At 45.2% G+C, this 13314-nt stretch overlaps 1 protein-coding gene across 2 annotated transcripts; it reads left to right on the top strand.

Annotated features, from left to right (window-relative positions):
* The first annotated feature begins 1188 nt into the window (after window positions 1–1188).
* On the top strand, window positions 1189–11703 carry CDCA7 (cell division cycle associated 7). Of its 2 annotated transcripts, none has more exons than XM_063933445.1 (10): window positions 1189–1273; window positions 6281–6400; window positions 6802–6909; window positions 7438–7674; window positions 7882–7956; window positions 8143–8331; window positions 8620–8760; window positions 9071–9220; window positions 9391–9527; window positions 9613–11703. In XM_063933445.1, exons 1-10 carry the CDS (start codon window positions 1199–1201, stop codon window positions 9641–9643), a joined length of 1263 nt encoding a protein of 420 aa, XP_063789515.1. In that variant the 5' UTR covers window positions 1189–1198; the 3' UTR covers window positions 9644–11703. The 2 variants fall into 2 exon arrangements, with proteins under 2 accessions (XP_063789515.1, XP_063789516.1); XM_063933446.1 differs by lacking the exon at window positions 1189–1273 and adding an exon at window positions 1314–1519.
* Window positions 11704–13314: the final 1611 nt, after the last annotated feature.

Here is a 13314-nt window from a genome sequence, read left to right as displayed (position 1 = left end):
CACAGGTCCCCATTTTACACATAGCGGCAGGTACAGGTCCCCATTTTACACATTGTGGCAGGCACAGGTCCCCATTTTACACATTGTGGCAGGCACAGGTCCCCATTTTACACATAGCGGCAGGTACAGGTCCCCATTTTACACATTGCGGCAGGTGGTGGAAGGAGGGAGAGAGAGAGAAAGAGAGGAAGGGAGAGGGGCTGACTTACATTTGAAGCGGTTCTCGCCGCTCTTCAGCCGCCTCTCCCTCCTCGTCTGCGCGGCTACCTTCTCCCTCCTCCGACGGGGTTTCGTTGAATGACGCGTTTGCGCCGTGACGTCACGACGCAATCGCGTCATTCCGCGAAACCCCGCCCCCCCCGAGCTGGGCACTCGGGAGAAGGGGGTTTCATGGCGGCGGCACCGCGGGCCATCAGACGAGGTCTGGCGGGCCGGATTTGGCCCGCGGGCCTTGTCTTTGACACCCCTGATCTAGTGTATGCTCTGTCTGCCTGCTTGGCTGACATATAAGATTGAGTGAATAGTGATTGGGATACGGTTGGTGTAATAAGCAAGAAAATATATCTTTCTAAAGAATGATATAGTTTCCTAAATTCTGAAGGTGTATCATATAATGTGCTCATAATATTTAATTTTATTTCTTTTTAACTTCCCCCTTGATGCTGGACATGCCCACTATCTGGAAAGTCTTGGGGGGAGGGTGCTGCTGCCATGGCTAGACCTTACACCTCTGGTGCTGCCCATGTGGGGCCACTAGTACAAATTTTTCCAGGGCCGCTTTTTGTTCCCAATCCGCCCCTGCGTAGCGCACCACCGTGCCAGTAGCGTGGCGAGTGCAGCGAGCCCGCAAAGGGCTCATTTGCGCTCGCCACGCTGTCGGTATGCCGGCGGTCGGGCTCCCGGCGCCGGTATTGCTGCTCGCCGGGAGCCCGACCGCCAGCATATCGTAGTGAACCCAGCTCTAGCTATAACATAAGTTTGTTGTTAGCTATCTGTAACCTCAGCCACAGCAGAGGGTACAGGCTGCAGCGCTTGGGGCAAAAAGCTCTGTCAGAAATACTGATTTTTATTATGTGCACCTGATACTATCATAGCATGTAACCAGGCACAGTGTAAGAGGCCGCAGCTGCTGCACCTGGCCGCTACATAAGAGGCGCTCAGCCACCACAGCGCGGATAAACCCAGCTATACACAGTGCATGTGCGCATTGTGCGGTAATGGCCGCTGTGTATACACACAGTATATGGGAGAGGCACAGTACAGAGTGACTGGGGTGGGTGTGCTATCAGCCAGGGCTGGGATGATGGGAGGGAGTTACATATCACACTGCTAAGGGGTAACCCGTGGAGTAGCAGCAGAAGCTCCGCCCCCCGCCCACTACAAACTTTTCGCGGTAAAACTTTCGCGGGAAATCATTGAGTCTGTGAGCGTCCCCGGAGCACGTGTGTGTGTTTGTGTGTGCAGCGTCTCAGCCCCAGCCCCAGCCCCAGCCAGCAGCATGGACCCTTTCAGGCTACAGGTGAGTGCTCAGGGCGGCAGTGGCGCCCTGTCTCCTGCCCGTGCAGTGTCCAGCACTCCGAGCCGAGTGTGACAGTGAGCGCCGGGCGGGACTCTGTGTGGTAGCGCCCGGGGCTTGTCCCAGTGTAATGTCTTGTTCCCCCATTTGGGAAGGTTGAGTGTCCTCCCGCTACGTGTCTCCGGGGGGTGAGGGGGGTGTAACATGTAAGCATGTGCCAGTGTCTTCAGAGGGGGTTGCATGCATGTGTATGCCACTGTGCCAGCGTCTTAGGTGGTTGCATGCATGTGTGTGTGCGCGCCAGGGTCTTAAGAGGGGGTTGCATGTGTGTGCGCCAGTGTCTTAGGTGGTTGCATGTGTGTGCGCCAGTGTCTTAGGGGGTTGCATGTGTGTGCGCCAGTGCCTTAGGGGGTTGCATGTGTGTGTGTGTGCCAGTGTCTTAGGGGGTTGCATGTGTGTGTGTGCCAGTGTCTTAGGGGGTTGCATGTGTGTGTGTGCCAGTGTCTTAGGGGGTTGCATGTGTGTGTGTGCCAGTGTCTTAGGGGGTTGCATGTGTGTGTGTGCCAGTGTCTTAGGGGGTTGCATGTGTGTGTGTGCCAGTGTCTTAGGGGGTTGCATGTGTGTGTGTGCCAGTGTCTTAGGGGGTTGCATGTGTGTGTGTGCCAGTGTCTTAGGGGGTTGCATGTGTGTGTGTGCCAGTGTCTTAGGGGGTTGCATGTGTGTGTGTGCCAGTGTCTTTGGGGGTTGCATGTGTGTGTGTGCCAGTGTCTTTGGGGGTTGCATGTGTGTGTGTGTGCCAGTGTCTTTGGGGGTTGCATGTGTGTGTGTGTGCCAGTGTCTTTGGGGGTTGCATGTGTGTGTGTGCCAGTGTCTTTGGGGGTTGCATGTGTGTGTGTGCCAGTGTCTTTGGGGGTTGCATGTGTGTGTGTGCCAGTGTCTTTGGGGGTTGCGTGTGTGTGCCAGTGTCTTTGGGGGTTGCATGTGTGTGCGTGCCAGTGTCTTTGGGGGTTGCATGTGTGTGCGTGCCAGTGTCTTTTGGGGTTGCATGTGTGTGCGCGCCAGTGTCTTTGGGGGTTGCATGTGTGTGCGCGCCAGTGTCTTTGGGGGTTGCATGTGTGTGCGCGCCAGTGTCTTTGGGGGTTGCATGTGTGTGCGCGCCAGTGTCTTTGGGGGTTGCATGTGTGTGTGCGCCAGTGTCTTAGGGGGTTGCATGTGTGTGTGCGCCAGTGTCTTAGGGGGTTGCATGTGTGTGTGCGCCAGTGTCTTAGGGGGTTGCATGTGTGTGTGCGCCAGTGTCTTAGGGGGTTGCATGTGTGTGTGCGCCAGTGTCTTAGGGGGTTGCATGTGTGTGTGCGCCAGTGTCTTAGGGGGTTGCATGTGTGTGTGCGCCAGTGTCTTAGGGGGTTGCATGTGTGTGTGCGCCAGTGTCTTAGGGGGTTGCATGTGTGCCAGCGTCTTGGGGGTTGTGTGTGTGTGTACCAGTGTCTGGGGGGGGGGGTTGCATGCTTGTGCCAGTGTCTTGGGGGGTGGGGGGGGGGGTTTGCATGTGTGGGTGCCAGTGTCTCCAGAGGGGGTTGCGTGTATGTGTACGTGTGTGCCAGTGTCTTCAGGGGGTTGCATGTGTGTGTGCCTGTGGTTTCAGAGGGGGTTGCATGTGTGCCAGTGTCATAAGAGGGGGTTTCATGCATGTGTGCCAGTGTCTTTAGATGGGGTTGCGTCTGTGCCAGTGTCTTCAGAGGCAGTTGCATGTATGTGTGCATGCATGCCAGTGTCTTTGGGTGAGGTTTTACATGGACGTGTGCCAGTATCTTGGGGGGTTGTTGCGTATGTGCCAGTGTCTAGAGTACTATTACTTGTGCCAGTGTCCACTTATATCATGGTGTATATATCTCAGCTTGTACACAAGTCGCTGTATGTCCATTTATCATGAATACATGTGTAAGACCTGTATACATAGTTAATGAGTGTATCCGCTTTGGGTCCCATGTGTTCTTGCCATGGGTGCTATCTGCTACATCAATGTCACCCTTGCAGCTCAGAGTCTGATGCGGTCATTGCTGACCTTTTTTACTCGTTGTTAAGGGCGTGGGTATAAATGTTTTAAAACAAAGGGAAGTAAGCAGCTATGTATCCTGTGGTGTTACAGCGGGTTCAGTTCGCTATAATTTGCGCTTCTAGAGTTGGGTGTAAAGCTGTTTAGTTTTTTTTGCACTTCTAAAACATAGTCTTGGTGGTAGTGTTACAATGGTAATGAGCTAATTGTTGCCTCCGCAGGGCTGCAACTGGGGGGGGGGGGGCGTTGGCTAAGGGAAATGTGCCCCAGGTGCAGGATTTGAGGGGGCGCAGAGGCTCTTGAAGCAGTGTCTTAGACCCACCTGTCTGCCCGCAGCTGGCTCCTACGCTGTGCGGGTGAGCTCCAGTACCTGGGATTTCTACTATGCCGGCTACTGTCTTAAAGTCTCTTCTTTGCCATGCAGTGCAGCGACTAGAGTGCTGTGCACATTACGAACTGTTGGTGCTGTATTTTTCAGCAGGCTATGATCCCGGCTGCCTGCCCAGCACCAACCGATAAGCTGCAGGCTACACACCATTGAGAGGACATGCTGCCACAGGCGCTTGCTTGTTAACTGGTGGTCACCAATGTTGCAGAAATACTGCCTTGCCCCGGGTGACTAAAATCCTATTTTCGGCCCTGGCCTCAGGCAGTAAGATTTGCCCTCGGCTCTGAATTCTTGCACCAGCATTCTCCTCTAATGCTGCAATGAATGACAGAAAATTATTGGGAGGGGGGAACATGTACTGTAGATGAATGGGAACACAAGCTAGGGATGGCCCATCAATGTGTAAAAACAAACAATGGTGAAGATTGTTTCCTGTTTATTTTATTTTCCCCTGTCATCGATGGTAGTTATGGGGTTGGGGTTTTTTTTTTTACACTCTTACCCTGCAGCACATAGCTACTAAGCTTTCATCCAGAAGCCCTGTGCACCCAGTGCCAGGAGCCGTTGTATGCCATGCTTAACACAAACCCACCTGAGAGACTGATCATGGTGCCGACATCTGCGTGCAGCTTTATAGTTGATGCCCTCCCAAAAGACACTGAAGGGGGGTACACAGCGATTTTTGCTTAATTTCTAAGCAATCTGGCTAGATTGCTTAGAAGTTATGAACACTTCGTGCGGGTTACGGTCGTTAAATCGGCACTCATTAGGTTGGCGTGAGTTTTTCAAATCTTTTTCATTTTTTGGATTTTTTCCATACTTAATGATCCACGTGGACTACGATTGGAACGGTAATCTGTGCCAAGCGAAGCGAGCCATGCGAGGGGACATGGTGCACTAATTTGGGTACCCCGTCACTTTATGGAGAAAACGACGCCAAAAAGTAAACCTCATGTCGACATTTTGACCTGACAACCTAACGTGCATGTCGACCTAATGGCAATGTCGACCATCAGTGGTCGACCTAATGAGTGTCGACCCAACGACCCATACCCCTTCGCGCTGAGCCCGAATCTCTTAAGAGCCACCACTTTGGTTATCGCCCTAGTCCTCCAGCAGAAAGTCAGCGCAGAACTTTGGCTTTGTTTTCCCACGTCAGCTGAAGAACATCATACATAATTGACTGTTGTGACTTCAGCAAAAAATATGGCATGCCATGCTGTTGTGCACACAGGTGAAGGAAAAGTGGAAGCTGAAGATTGCATCTCTGGAATTTTGCTCCACTGCTAAATGGCCTGTACCACCACAAAGATTCTACTTGTGCAAAATGTAATTAACTACACACAGACCTCATTACAGAACTAGAAGCCAATGTATTAACTTTTTTGTTTTACTAAAATCTGAGCAGGGAGAGTATACAAAGACAAGCAGCCCTTAAATCATCTGTCTCTGGATATGGGGATTATGAGCAACTAGGAAGGGGGTACACAGTGATGTTGGCAGCGCATGCACAATAAACATGAGAATACACAGAAAAGGTCGCGGAGCGGTATCGCAGGGACAGAGCTTTCTTGCAAACTCTGTGCCTGCATGCAATAATTGATACATCCATGCAATGTAATCAGTTATTGTATAGCGGATTGGGCTGACTTTGTCAGGACATTTGCATGCTCGGATGCAGTTTGAGCTAAATCAGCCCTTTAACCACATACTGTTAGGGCCCTGCTTTGGATGCACCACTGAGAGGTTAGTTTACCGTTGCTTTAATTCCTTTTGCTTGAAACAATCCCCCTTCCTCTCTGAACAAATTGTTATGCTTTTGCTGGCCGTCACTGTTTCTTAAGGCAAATAATGGTTATTTTAAACACCCCTACATAAATGAACTTGCTGTTCTGGTTTGATATCCGGTCCCTCTCCCAAACACACATTTATCCCCAAACCGAAAGACTTGTGACCAGAGAGGTTGCCTTGCCTGCCCAGTTCAAGCAATCTGGGTGCACTTCTGTTTCCTGCATGTTGGGCTGTTGTGTATAGGAAGTGCCTTCTACTTTACCTAATGGCAGGTCATAAATACTGGTCTGTATATCAAAATGGTACAGCGTTTTACAAATATGTGCCATGGAGCTTTTTTTATTGTCTTAATTTCAAAATGTGGAACGGTTTGACAGGCAGCGGTTTCTGGGCACCTATTAGGGGGTGGGGATATAATTGAGGACACCCATGCAGATGATATTCATCCTCTCTTACCATAAGAGTTCCTTTGAGACTTTTTACATTTCTTCTTATGGCTATGTTAAATGTGCTACTGCTTTATCCATTTCAGCAAACCGAAAAAAAAAAGAATTTCCAGAAATTTCGGAATGTGAACTTAATTCCCATGGAGACCTCGTCATCCTCCGATGACAGTTGTGACAGTTTTGGCTCTGATAATTTAGCAAACACAGTAAGTGTGGCAGAAGCATGCCTGGGAACTGTGCCTTTCCGTGCTGGAAATGCTAGTAATGTGTTGTGCTTGATTGGAACCTGCATGCATCTAATATTTCTATAGAGCGCTTATGAATATACGCAGTCTCCTGTAATTTCATTTTAGTTTTTTTGCTGGCGGTTCTAGGTGGTAATTGTTAGAAGTAGAGAGTTCTGCTTATTTTCCCCTTTGAAATGTCACCTGACCCTAAGATGCTTGATGATTGCCACAACGCCTCTGAAATGGTTATTAAACCTCGACCATTTTCTTAGTAACAAAAGCTATTATTCTATAGTGCACTTGTAAATGTGATTTGCGTTCTTGGCATTTTGTGGGAAGTGACGGCTAAAAATGTTTCTCCCTCCTTTTTTTTTCTTCAGAAAAACAAATTTAGAAAAGGTACAACTAAAGAACTAGCCAGAATATTTTCTGAGGATTCAGATACAGAATCGTTTTGTGGATTTTCAGATGACAAGGTTAATGCAATGGTGAGTTTGGGGGCTCCGTTATTTACCATAATCTTCTGACGAGGAATCTATTCAATGATCACATTGTAGTGATGTGGGAAGTCTTCTGCTGGGTACACTAGTGCGACCAGCAATCATGCCAATATGCAGGGCAATTATCCTTTCACTGAAGGGCAATTAATATTCACTGCATCGCATGCAAGGTCGTGTAAATCACACAACCTTGCATGCGACTCACGGGAGAGCGCAATTGGCTGTACATACGGCTTATTTGTCGTTCCGATTCGCCGGATCAAACAAATTGGCACGATATTGTGCTGGTGTGTACCCAGCTTAAGCACTGCAATGTATTAAAGTTCCTGGAATGATGCTACAGAAATACGCGCCTCCCGTCATCTTTACCTGCCTGTATAGCATCAGCATAGTGTGCAAGAGTGTGAACAGTAAAAAGCAGAATCTTGTTGCTGCCTAGTACATACAGTATACCACATAATGTCTGTGTTCTGTTTGTGTATCAGACACGAACTGAGTCTTGTTTTTATTTTGTAGAAAATTGAATCTGATTCTGAGGAAGTGGAGCCTGTAAGAACTAGAAGGTCCACAAGAGGTCAAGCCAAAAAGAATGAGTCTCTGAAAGTAGCTCTAAAGTTCCCACCAAAAAGGAGTCCAAGAATGAACTCCGCTAAGAAGGAAGTAAAGTCTGAAGGTTCTGATGTGTCGGATAGTGAGAGTGGCCCCGACTTCCTAAAGAAACGCGCCTTAAACATTAAACAGAACAAAGAGATGGTGCGTGAAATGCCCCTATTTCTTGGCAAAATGGCACCCTGTGCACGGTTATGAACTGTTTACATTAAAACAAAGTATTGTATAGAGAGATTCAAAGGATGGTTGTGTAAAGTAATATTTGGTACACCTGTATGCTTGGTAAGACGACTTTGAGTAATTAAGTAAAATGTGAATGAAAAAATATCATGGCTTTTTTTGTCATTGCAGCTTGCAAAGCTAATGGCAGAACTGAAAAACCTACCTGATTTCCTGTCAAGTAAAAGTCCGTTCTCTCCAACTCCGGTAAGTAACCTGCTCTGCATTTCCTGGCGATTTCTATATGTAAATCTGTTACTCTTCTATAGTCCAGATTTGGGGGTGTGGTGTTTATGTAATTTGGTTTGCGGTCCTGTTGCCCAAATGTATCTTCGTACAGTGAAAACATTGGCTAATCAAAGGTCATTATTTTTTAATTTTTTTGATATGCAGAAAATAAAGCGCACTCCTAGGACACCACAGTCTACAGGATACGTAAGGAGGAATCCAGAAAGAACCTCTCGCCCTCATACAAGGTCACGGTCGATGGTTGATTGCCCACCCAGCCCCTCTCTGGAGGATGAGGAAGATGATGACCGCTACTACTTGGTTAGGAAAAGAAAGATGATGGATGAATATGATGTAAGTTTGTCAGGTCTTCCAACATGACCTGTGTACAGAGACCATAAAACTGTTGAATGCAAATGGGGATTCACTCTACCATAATGAGTCTTAATATTACAATATTTAATATTCTCACACACTTATAGAACTGTATTTCCATGTGGCCTTTCTGTTTTGTTTTGTTTTATGCTCTTGCCAGCTTCCCCAATCTCTTTAGTGTATGAGGTTTTATTAAAAATAGGCTTTTTATATTTATCTCAAAGTGTTTTGGTGCATATGTAGTTATAAACATGTTATCAATTGCAGGAAGACTATTATGTGCCCAGAGTCCGTCGCCAGAGTTCCATGACTTTGCCCCATATCATCCGTCCAGTTGAAGACATTACAGAAGAAGAGCTGGATGCCATCTGTGTCATTGGTAGCGATAAAGTCTACAACAGAGCAACTGTAAGTGTCATGATGTGATACTTTCAGAAAGGTGTGCTATTACTAGCCACTCTTAGGGCAGTTGTAGGATATGGCCTTGTGCAGCTTTGGCCAAAAAGCCAGTTTAAAAATTAAAATCTACAAACGTCAATAAAATTAACTTTTCTCTGAACATTCCAGTGTAAGCAAAATATCTACAGCAGCTTAGTGTTCCCTGATTTTAAGTAAAAGCAGTCTTCACAAGCCTGGCAGCACTCCTAAAACTATTTCGATTTGCTTATTTTAAATACAGCAGTTTAAACCTCCCTTTTTTTCTTTTCTTTCAATTTAGGGTACAACCTGTCATCAGTGCCGTCAAAAGACTATTGACACAAAAACTAATTGCCGGAACCCTGAGTGTATGGGAGTGAGGGGCCAGTTCTGTGGTCCGTGCCTAAAGAACAGATATGGAGAGGAAGTGAGGACTGCACTACTTGATCCGGTAAGTCTGCTTTAGCTGCACAACACTAGTTCTCAAAGTCACATTCATTGGCTGCTACTGCCTGTTTAACATAGGTGGTCTTGAAAATGCATTAAAACAACGTGGGCTGCTCTTATTTTGAACGTATGTTCTAATGGACATTGTATGTTAATGCAGATTTTTCTTTCCAGGAGTGGCAGTGCCCCCCATGCAGAGGGATCTGTAACTGTAGTTTCTGTAGGCAGCGCAATGGCAGGTGTGCCACTGGTGTGCTGGTTTACCTGGCCAAGTACCATGGCTATGACAACGTTCATGCATATCTAAACAGGTACTGTATTAGTCTGGCATTACATCGGCCTCACAACTCACTCGCACTGCTTCATCTCTGGTTAAATTCTGTTCTTTCTTCACAGCTTGAAGAGGGAACTTGAAATGGAAGACTGAAAATGATACGCTATTACTTCACCGATGCTTTTGGTCGCTAGACTATAATCCTCACCGTTAATTTGATATTAACCATGCCATGTTAATGTTTTTTGAATAATTGGTGTGGAGTCAGAAATGATCCATTTTTTAGCTAGGCCAAGGGTGTTTATGGAAGAAGAAAATGCCAAACAATGTTAGCACATTGTGTTCTCTCTGCTGAATTGTTTCTAAACTCCGTTTTCTTAAATCTATATGCCTAACTGAATAGATTGAACTCTGAATTACAAAATCTAACAAAACATGACCTGTTTGGGGGGTTCTTGATAGCTATGGTTGGAAACACTGACACTGTAATTAGTAGCTAACACAAACAAACTTATTGCATGTGGTAGCGTTTTAGTTATTGTCTACCTTGCCTAGAGTTGATTTTGTTTTGTTCTAACTTTTTATAGTTTGAATCCATTCCTCTGGGATAACCCTTTTGTCTTCCAGGTCTCATCACTGAATCACAAGTAAGAGAATTAGTACACTTGTGGATCTTTTCAAATATGTCTGCAAATAACAAATACACATATCCCTGAGGGCTGTATTTGGTAAATGCTGCTTTATAGAACATTCCATAGTTGTATGTACAAGAAGCTTATAAATATATACTTTTGTCATATGCTTATAGCTAACAAAGTTCTCAGGCTTCACTAAAATAAGCAACCGTTCCAGTGAACCAACTTTTAGACACCTTTTGCAGGATAATGTGTCCAGGGATTGATTTTTTTCTTTTTTTTTTTCTTTAAGAAGTCTTGTCTGAAACTTTTGTGCAAGAGTGCATAGCTTGGTTTATAATAGACGTTGCACATCATTTTAAATTAACGTTCAGGTTAGTATAACTTTTAAAAGACATACTTAAATACTTTTAATGGCTAAAAATCCTATGTAAATTGTATATAGACCGTTCCATTTTTACTTTGTATAATCCTTCTGTACCCTATATGCACCACAGAATAGATAAAACGGAATTCTTTACATTAGACTATTTTGCACTGCAAATTGAAGCTCTATTCTGTAGTTGGATTACCTTTCAGAGAAATAAAAATGCCCATTTTGGGGAGTACTTGCCACAGCATGGATGTATATTAGGGCAGTTTGAAACTGTACAGTATATACTATGTCACTTGGTCCTGTGACACCCTGCATAAGCCCATACACTTACTGAGCATCTTATACAGGAGGGTGGATCTGATGGTGTAGGAGACAAAAGGATTATATCAGTTACTGTGTTAAAAGCTTGTTTATATAGATTTTAATTGATAGAATGACTGCTGGATCTGTCTGCGTGTGGCTCAAAAAATTGCTAAGCTAGTTATTGGAGTATGAATAGAATACTATGCTGTCTTAGATGCACTGTTGAATTGAACCTTTTAATTCAAGGTCCATTCTAAACATTTCACTGTGAAAATTTTTTATGAACCCACAGCCATATTATGAATGTAAATATTTGCAGTCCACTGCATTGCTTGTGCCTGCTACTGTAGGAAAATTATATTCTCTAAAGCACATTACTTTAAAATTAACATGTAGCAAATTGCAAATATAGGCTCTTTTCATGAAAAAAAACTAAAGGGGGAGTCAGTTTTTATTGCGGCTTTAATAGGCAATGAGGTTCTTTTTGGGTACCTGTTCGTTATTGTGTTTATTGCACCCAGAAGCACTAGGTGTAGCTGTATAAAGTGGCTAAATCGGTCTCAAGTCCTGTTTGGAGTGCCCAAACCACTATTCAGCGCATGGTGGTATTTTTTTTTTTTTTTCTGCTCGCAGCTTCAGGAGGCTGCAAGCAGAAATTTGGGCCCCCATGACATTCACACCCAATCAAAACAACTATTGAATTGCTCCAGTGGGCACCCATTAGTTAAAGCTGCAATAAAATGATTGAATTACCCCCAGAGCCTTCTAAATGGGAATCCTGGATACTAACTTTCCTTTTATGTTAATATGTAGAGAAAAGGTTTTGGACATGAACGCTGTAAGCTTGTCATCCAGCTTTTCAGTTCATTTTCAATAAAAGTTTCTTTTTTACTACTTCATATGACCGTCTCATTTATTGCACTGATCCTTTTTAAAGAGATTCCTTTTTGGTGAAGTACAGTGGTGCAAATATGCGGGTACTTGGGTACAGAGTACCCATAAGAATTTGGCAGAGGGTATGCAGTACCACCTGCCACACACTTTGCACCCGTGACTGCCATTACCATAATTATAATGTGCCACAAAGCAAAAAGGATGGTGCTTGGCAGCATGACGGCGCCTCCCACTTTGTCAGGGTTACTGGGAGCCAATGGGGACATAATGTACATCACGCTTCTTCCTCTGGTGGCTGTGGCTGGCGTGAAGAGGAGCCTGACTGCACTTTCGCCAAGGGTCCCTTGCTGGGAGCAGCAGTGTAAAGGTTTCCATTCACTCGGCTCATGTGACACATTGTCACTGAGCGGCTTTTGTTCTTCACAGGCTGGGCTGCTGGGTATGTCTCTGGCTTCACTGTGGGGGGTAATTTTATCAGGACTCCCCTACCAGTAGTCAAAAAGAGTGGTTTTTTTTTTTACGTATATTGAGGCAATAACAAGACAAATTGATCAGTCATCAGACAGTTATATAAGATGTCAACGAAAGGCCATCAAGCAGTTGTAATATGAGTGCACTGCAAGGGAGCTAAGGATTCCACCAGGGGCCCCAATTTCTTATAGAAGTGGGTTACTTTGGTACCTAAATCTGGCAAGGTGGATTGCCTCTCAAAGTATAAATTATCAGAGGATTTCAAAACTTCCAACCTTGGGGGAGACTCACAGATCCATTAAGTTTAAAATCAGTTTCTTCCCAACTGTAAGAATCACCCATAATAGGGGAATAAAATTTGAGTGACAGCGAGGTAAGTTCCAGGTCGAAACAAACATGCCCAGAAAGGAATCAGGAGGATGTTAATACCAAAAGTGTGGCTTATGTACCATTGTACCAAAACTTTGTTATCTTGGGGCATTGCCAGAAATTATGCTTAAAGGAGGCATCTGGTGCCTTACACTTGGGGCACCTGCCTGATTACGCAGGAACCATATGTTTCCGCCTTCCCGGCGATATATAGGCTTTGTAAAAACTTGTAATGAGTTTCCTGCAGTTGGGAAGAGTGTAACACTTTAAATACATTTGGTACAAGCTCCATCCCGGGAAAAATCGACACCACCTCAGTGACCAAGGTAACCACAGCTTTAACTTATTACCTGTAGGTAGTAGGTCCCAGTAAATCCATTGTCTTAAAACCTTGTTTGTTGGTCCTAGTGACCAAAGCTACCAGGGGATCAGGCCAATCCTCGGACTTCCACACAGGCGGTAAGGACTGGACATAGTGGCGAAGTTGGAGATACATAAAGTCTGAGTAATGAAGTCCAAACTTCTCCACTAGGTCCTGAGAGGAGTACAGAGCACCTCCTGGATCAAAAACATCTCACCGCTGCTATACCTTTTCTGTTTCCAATTTTGAAACCTGATTTTTTTCCAAAGCTGGTGTAAAACCAGGCTTGCCCAAAAGTGGAATAAATCTAGATTGCCCAGGATGTCTAAGGCAAAATATATGGTCCCCCAAGCTTGGTAAGTATCCCAAAATAGTAGATTGTTCTTGACACTTAAGGGTAACATATTTTTGGGGG

This window comes from Pseudophryne corroboree, chromosome 7 (assembly GCF_028390025.1).
Source record: "Pseudophryne corroboree isolate aPseCor3 chromosome 7, aPseCor3.hap2, whole genome shotgun sequence".
Lineage (NCBI taxonomy): Eukaryota > Metazoa > Chordata > Amphibia > Anura > Myobatrachidae > Pseudophryne > Pseudophryne corroboree.
The sequence above is the reverse complement of the archived record's forward strand: the minus strand, read 5'-3'. Positions and strand labels throughout refer to the sequence as shown.

What these genes read in the sequence shown, in the direction of transcription:
- CDCA7 (XM_063933445.1), top strand. Translation starts at nt 1,199, where the DNA reads ATGTGCGCATTGTGCGGTAATGGCCGCTGTGTATACACACAGTATATG. An exon ending in CTGATAATTTAGCAAACACA is followed by an intron (nt 6,401 to 6,801) that starts GTAAGTGTGGCA and finishes TTTTTTCTTCAG; the next exon opens with AAAAACAAATTTAGAAAAGG. An exon ending in TTAAACAGAACAAAGAGATG is followed by an intron (nt 7,675 to 7,881) that starts GTGCGTGAAATG and finishes TTGTCATTGCAG; the next exon opens with CTTGCAAAGCTAATGGCAGA.